This window comes from Actinia tenebrosa, unplaced genomic scaffold, assembly GCF_029948245.1.
Source record: "Actinia tenebrosa isolate PJP-AT-01 unplaced genomic scaffold, QUT_ActTen_1.0 PGA_scaffold16__25_contigs__length_10494907, whole genome shotgun sequence".
NCBI lineage: Eukaryota > Metazoa > Cnidaria > Anthozoa > Actiniaria > Actiniidae > Actinia > Actinia tenebrosa.
The window spans coordinates 7344681-7352228 of record NW_028292576.1 but is presented as its reverse complement, the minus strand read 5'-3'; the positions used below and the strand labels follow the sequence as shown (position 1 = coordinate 7352228).

The window sequence follows — 7548 nt, the reverse complement described above, 5'->3', positions numbered from 1 at the left end:
ACTTGTGTGATGAAATACCAGCTTGTCAGCGCGTGAAATGACTTTAAACTTGTGGCATGAGATGGCAGGTAATGCCGGTTATATATAGGACAATTAAACAGTAAAGCATGTTATTGATAACTGCCCTTTTACTTGACACTAAGTAAAGTTGTATAAAGTTGAAACTCATGGTAAGATGGTTTGAATTTTACATTTGACCGTTATCTATTAACATTGTATTCCTTGGTATCGATGTAAAGCCTACAGGAAGTAACAAAGTTATTTTTTATTTAAAGAACTTTTTTACATTAGTCACTGTTTTTTAACTATTATTCTCTCTCTCTCTCTCTCTCTCTTTCATGTAAAGAAGTGTATGACACTTATGAAACTATCGTCCTCAAATAAAGGTGCATTCATTCATTCATTCATTCATTCATTCTCTCCCTCCCTCCCCCCCCCCCCCCTCTCTCTCTCTCTCTCTTTCCCTTTCTCTTTCTTTCTCTCTCTTATAAAAGCTTTCCTTTTTTTTCATTTTTAAACAACTTTTACTAGACAATCACGTATATCATATTTTACTTGCAAATGCGTCAAGTATGTAATGAGTTTTTTTTCCCCACAGAACAAAATGCGCTGCCTATTTCTACTGGTTGTAGCTTTGTGTCTCGATGATTGTTGGTTCGTACAAATCCATTTATATTTTCTTTAATTATTATTTTTCTCCTTTTTGCTTAATTGTCATGGTTTGAGTGGTTCGGCTTGAGGCTCCAGGAAACTTCTTAGAAATTATTAGGTCGAAACAAATAAAACTCGCACTTTTTAAAAATTTGAGTTCCCTGCGCCATCTTGAAAGGTAATCGTGCCTTTGCATCGAAGCGAGACGAACGATGAGCTTGCAATGTTAGAGACCTTTTTGAACACCTTGGACAATTGTTCACATACACCGTTCTCATAATGGCTGACAAGTCATTAGTTTACAATAGAAGATATAAAAGCACATGAAATGCGTTCATAGAATGAAAGTAAAGAAAAGTATAGAAATTGACTTTTTGTTTTGACCTGAATTCGCGCTATCCACCTTTATTTTGTATGAGCAGCTTTGCTCAGCCTTGCAAGATGACTGGGCGCCCTCGTTTTTATGCGCTCGTCAGCCATTATGAGAACGGTGTATGTCTCTATCATCGCAAGCTCATCGTTCGTCTCGCTACGATGCAAAGGCGCGGCTACCTTTCAAGATGGCGCAGGGAACTGCAGCTGATCTCCTTTAAGTAAATTCAGTGTATGAGGAACGAACTAGATGGTATCAAAAAAATTCCTTATACTCCCTTAAGAGTTTCTGATCTATCGTATTGCATTCCTTCTTCTCCAACCGCAAACAGTTATTCTCATTATCATTGTTTTAGGGGACGTCGTCTGCTCAAGAATACAGCATTTAATTCCTCTGCTCTATCAAGGTATGCCAAGAAACGCACAATGGCATCAACAACGCCAAAGTACTATGGTTGCTTTGAAGGCTCGCGTTTGTCATTCCAGACCACCCAGCTTAATATGAACAACAACAATGATATCTGCCAAGAGTTTTGTAAGAATGCCGGCTACATGTTCTCTGCTACTCACAAGGAAACTTGTGGATGTTTTTCAAAGCATCCATTGAATGAGGTTTCGGGACCACAGCACGGTGCAGATACAGTTCGAGTAATGAATGATGGCAAAAAGTGTAACATTGTTTGCCCAGGAAAGAAAGGTGTTGGTCAGTGCCTTAAAGAGGCCAATTGCTGCGGAGGTGATTTGACGTATACGGTCTATCAAGTTGGAGGTTAGTGACACGTGAAAATATAATTAGCAATTATTCTCCGAAGGCGAAGTGAATATCGGGGAATATTTACCGAGACGCGAGTCGTCTTCGAGCCGCGGTGAGGCAAATATTCTCCATATTCACTGAGCCTGAGGCGAATAATTGTTTTAGCATATACCAACTTGTGTACAGAGTAACTTATTTTTATATACAATAATTCAATAAAAACAAACAAACAGAAACTTTTAGTTTGCGTGACAAATTCACGCAAAATTTTTAGCAAAACTTTTAGGCCATACTTCGTTGCCTTTTTAGTATTGATAGGAATGCCATTTACTTTCATTTTTTCAATTTCCTCATCGGAAATTGTAGCAAAACGATTGCTGGCAGATGCCATTTTGTTGCCGACTCGATATTTCGAGATTCAGAGGTGAATATCGTACAATATTCACCTCCAATTAACCAATGAGCGTGCGCGATCTTAGGAAGTACACAAGTTGATATATGCTAACTTTTAATATTTGATATATTTCCGGATCCAACTGATCACGAAAACAATTGACACAAAACAAAAAATGTTTTTCATTTGAATCTTACCATGAAGACAAAGTCAGACAAATCTTTTTATAGAACTGGTCTCAGCTTTTCGTTTTGCTATTGTTTTATTGGTAAGGGAATGGGAGGGGGAGGGGTCAAACCTTTTGATGTTGATGAAAGCTTTTTCTCATTGTATTGAGAAGAGGGTCATAATTTTGAGGGGGGTCATGATTTTTTACTAAATGAAAGGGGGAGGTCTACAATCATTAAAAAAAATTACTACGAATCCCCCCAGCCCTCCCCCACCTGTAAAAAACGTACTTTCTCTAATTCAGACTCCGAGGTGCATGCTTTTCCGTTTTTCACAAAACCTAACATTGAAGTTAAATTCCAAATCATATGCTGCATGTTAGTTGATTAGCCGTGTTTGACTTCGATCTGCCCAGAGTTTGATTCAGGTTTCGATGAAATTTGAAGTAAAAACTTCAATCATCATTTTGTCGATGGTATTGTCTTCCAGGAGTGAACAAAAAACGCTGTTCTACAGCCCTACTGGAGGAACTGCAAAAAAACGGTGTTGATTTGGCTAAGTCTACACTGCCTACACAATGCCCTGAACCTGCATCCAAACGAACTGAGATGTCAAAAGGTACGTAGATTGTTAAACAATGTTATAATATACCAAGTCAGTTTCAAGTCAAGTTCATTTTACTACCATGCCACTTCTAATTGGCCAAGAAGGTACCAAGTGGTTAAATATATCACATTTTACTGTTTTTCAGTATATTGAACCGTTCTAAGAGGGTATCACATTTATTAGCCTGCGTTTAGTTAGTTAGGGCGGCTGTACGCAGGCTACACATTTATTCACCGAAGAATAACAATTACAAATTTCTCGCGCGCTGATTGGTTACTTTTTATCATCAATAAGAGGACAGGCAGATAAACTGACGTCAACGAGCGCGCGCTCTTTCCGTTGGTTGTTTTGATCGCTAAAATCGTTATCGTTTTTGTTATTGTTAAAAACAAATAGTTTTTTATGCGTCTGTCCTTTTATTGACGATAGATTCGGTCATCACATTGTCAAAGTGGTATGCGGATCCACTCAGCTACACCTCGTGGATCCACACTACTTCGACAATGTGATGACGCAATTTATCGACAATAAAAGGACAGACGCATAAAAAACTGATGTTTATTTGTTAAAGTGATATCACCGGAGAAAGCTCAGATAGTCACATAGCTACGAAGTTGTCTCTCGTAACGTCTGCGCATGCTCTGAATCCGTATGCAAATTAGTCAAAACATCTTCATGTAAAAATACGTAAATTGCCTTTCAAACATGCCTGAGAAAATGGACTTCACAATGCTTGAAACTTAAGGCTAATTCTTTCATATTGTGTTTGTTAATACAGTATCTTGGTCTCAAAAAAGTATACTCGCGAAATGTTTTGTATACTTGGAGAAAACAAACATTTACTTTCGAATTCTCTCTCAAACTCTTCTAAATTCATCTCGTGCTGAAAGGCACGTACGCGCAAACTCAGTGTCGTCCCTCGTATGATAAATACACCTAATTATAAGAAGGTTGAAACATTATAAAACAAATTACGAAAAAGCAAATTAGAAATAAATAGCAATGAACTTCCTTCTCGTGCAGTTTATATTCTTCTTTTTAAAAGCTCCTTTTGAGCAATCTGCACCGCAAGGCAACCGTACGAAATTAATATTTTCAACAGGATGTTTTTTCATTTCTATTCATGTCAATATAATAATAAATAATTAATATAAGTTAGTATTTTCCTAAAATTATTATGTTTGACGTGCAATTTGAATTAATGGTTGAAAAGGACCAATAAGAAAAAAAATTAGTATAAGTAATAGGACTCCATGTTGTCTAATTGAGAAATAATTGGACGAGGAAAATTCCGAGGACTGACAAAATTTAATGAAGCCGTGCTGGCCGAGTCCAGTTTGGCAGGAATTTTTCGAGTCTAATTATTTCTTGATTGGGGAGCATGAAATCCCATTACCTATTAATTATATAGCTGCCTAATTAATCCCACATCAACAAGACCTGTCCAATTAAGAAAATAATTGGACAGTTACCTATATGGGATTAATGAGAACCTGTGTAATTAGTAAACTTAGCCGACTACAGCCTTTCTCTTACACTACATCTGTAACAAAAAAATATGATTTAATATTATTTTGCCAACATTCCTCAATTTCTCTATAAATTATTTACTAAGTATTAGAAATTCTATTTTTCTGTTATAAGAGCCTACTTTAAAATAATTATTAACATGTGCAGTTGATAAAGGAGCTTATAGCTTTTGACAGATATCCTCTTTTCTTTCATTCTTATCTCATTTTATTTTTTGATTTGTTTTGATTTTGATATTTTAGATTGTAATGGAATTGTAATGGATCCGAGTACGATAGAAAAGGACGAGAAATGTGATGAAAATTACGACACGTTACCTAAGCCTTGGGCGTGTTGTAGCCCTTGTTGTGACTGGCTAGTAAAGTTCTTGTGTATCGATGGCACTGTGGTGAAGTGTATTGATAAATGAATAAATGAATAAATGAATAAATGAATAAATGAATAAATGAATAAATGAATAAATGAATAAATGAATAAATGAATAATGAATAAATGAATAATGATAAATGAATAAATGAATACAATGAATAAATGAGAAAATGAATAAATGAATAAATGAATTAACTGAATAAAAATAAATGAATAAATAAATAAAGAATACCTGCCTCCCTGCCTCCCTGCTCCCTGCCTCCCTGCTCCCTGCCTACCTGCCTCCCTTGCCTGCCTCTCTGCCTACCTGCCTCCATGCCTCCCTGCCTCCCTGCCTTCCCTGCCTCCTGCCATCCCCCTCCCTGCCTCCTGCCTCCCTGCTCCCTTCCTCCCTGCCCTATGCCTCCCTGCCTCCCTCCTCCCTGCTACCTGCCTTCCTGCCTTCACCCCTGCCTTCTTACCCTTCCTGCCCCCCCCCTGCCCCCATGCTTCCTTGCTTCCCCCTTCCCCCCTTCCCCACAGGAACCAAGTAACCAACCCCCAACCCACCAACCCACCCACCAACCCCACCACCACCAAACCCCCCCCCCCCCACCACCCCACCAAGCCCACCAACCCACCACCAACCCACAACCCACCACCCACCCCCACCACAACCCACCAACCCACCACCCCACCACCCACACCCACCACCCACCAACCCACCAACCAAGGAAGAAGGAAGAACGACCGAACGAAGAACGACCGAACGACCGAAGGAAGAACGACCGAACGACCCGAAGGAAGGAAGGAATTCGTTTTGAGCAAAGTCCCCTGGAGCACGGTGGATCCGGTTAACACTGTATAAATGAATGCGAGCAAGTTCTGCATCTCTGAGGCGAACCTCTGTATAACTAACACTAAATTAACAGTCATGTGCAAAAAAAAAGAACAAACAAACAAACAAGCAAACAAACAAATAAACAAACGAACGAACGAACGAACGAACGAATAAATAAGTAAATAAATAAAGAATAATAATAATAATGGCCCCCTAAAAGTTTGCATAAAATCTATTTGCCTTCTCCCTCTATTTGCACCAGCCCTCCCCCCTTTTGATAAATGACATATTTCTATTACCTAAAAGATCAAACCTTCAAGGGGGGTTCCGTGAACCCTTCGACCCCCCCTCCCCCCCCTGGATCCGCCACTGTATTACATTAATGGGTTCGCAACATTTTAATTCGCTATTTTCAAAACATCGCGAAATTAATTGAAGCGAAAAAGTATGAGCTTTAGCACGGTTACAAATAAGAATAAAACTAATCCGAGACAATCTTTTGTTCCTCATTACTGTCACTTCAAGCTTCTTTAGAACATGTATCTAGATCTCGTTGCATCTTGTTGTGCTTTATTCAGTTACTTAATAAAGTCGTTTTTTGATCAACAAAAAAGGAAACTGTTGTGTTTGAATTAAAACAGGTAATGAATAACTTATTCTACGAAATCGTGAAATTAAAGTGACTTAAGGGTTTTTGTTTGTTTGTTTATTTGTTTGTTTTTTGTTTTTTGTTGCAAAATCGCGAAATTAAGGCGAAAATTTCATGTAATAAGGGAGTGTTCATAATTTATCTAGAGGGGGGTCTATGATGACTTTTGTTATTTTTTAAAGCCCCCCTGATAATCTATGGGGAAAAAATTTGGCCCCCCTCAAGAGATTTTAATTACTCAAGGGAAAAAGGGAAAATATCGTGCCCCCCGCCCCCTCCCCCCCCACCCCCCCCCACCCCCCCCCCCTCATGGCATGACCAACCTACCATATAAGTTCAATTTTTGATCTTAAAATCTACATTTGAAGAATAATATACACGACTTTCATAACTGGCTGCTGCTAATTCGCATAAACATTAAAAATCAATGTTTTTGGAGTGAAAACCCTTTTAAATCATAGATCTTGTTGATTTAGATAAGGCGTGTGAGTTCCTACTTAAATTAATAAATCCTTTACAAGATGTGTCAGCATTTGAAGTTTTGAAAATACACCAAAACGAGGCCACCAAGGCTTCCAGTGATAAATACATACAAAACTCTCTATTTTCGTTCTTTCATAACTTCTTTGGTTTGCAGTCAAATTCTACAAAATTTCTGGAAATAGTTTTCGTGAAGTATTTTCTCAGATATAGCATTAATAGTTTCTGGTTAAAAAGGCTTCATTTTCTCTATCTGAAAAAACTGAGTTATGAAAGTCGTCTATTGGAGCTTTAAAAAAATATTGCTTCAGTTAAACATGGTTTCCTAATAATAACATGATGCTATTAAACTGAATAAAGCTTTAATAAAAAACAACTGGCATCAAGAAAAAGGAAGATTGACTTGTTAGTTTGACACAATAAATTATAATCATCAATCTGTCAACATTTTAGACACTTCAGTTATATGTATATGTGACTTTATGTTAGCAATATATATATACAGGTTTTTTTTGTCTTCGTTTATCACAAAGCTACTTTCTTTCTTCCCCCAGTAATAAATATACTAACTATCATAATAATGGCCCACACATTTTATTGATGACTCTTAATTTATTATATTGGAGTGATATGAAGGTGTATACACAAAAGGGGGGGTACGTGACCCGACCTTTAATCGGCGGATTCAAAACATAAATTATTATAACAAATACTCGAGTATTTCAATGACAAACCAACGAACAAGTAAACTTTAC

The 7548-nt window shown here is 37.6% G+C and overlaps 1 protein-coding gene across 1 annotated transcript; it reads left to right on the top strand.

Moving 5' to 3' along the window:
- Window positions 1–565: 565 nt before the first annotated feature.
- LOC116307966 (uncharacterized) lies at window positions 566–4932 on the top strand. The gene is made up of 4 exons (XM_031718304.2): window positions 566–654; window positions 1380–1792; window positions 2829–2957; window positions 4718–4932. Exons 1-4 carry the CDS (start codon window positions 578–580, stop codon window positions 4882–4884), a joined length of 786 nt encoding a protein of 261 aa, XP_031574164.1. The 5' UTR covers window positions 566–577; the 3' UTR covers window positions 4885–4932.
- The last annotated feature ends 2616 nt before the right edge of the window (window positions 4933–7548 follow it).

What these genes read in the sequence shown, in the direction of transcription:
- LOC116307966 (XM_031718304.2), top strand. Translation starts at nt 578, where the DNA reads ATGAGTTTTTTTTCCCCACAGAACAAAATGCGCTGCCTATTTCTACTG. An exon ending in TTGTGTCTCGATGATTGTTG is followed by an intron (nt 655 to 1,379) that starts GTTCGTACAAAT and finishes TCATTGTTTTAG; the next exon opens with GGGACGTCGTCTGCTCAAGA. An exon ending in ACGAACTGAGATGTCAAAAG is followed by an intron (nt 2,958 to 4,717) that starts GTACGTAGATTG and finishes TTGATATTTTAG; the next exon opens with ATTGTAATGGAATTGTAATG.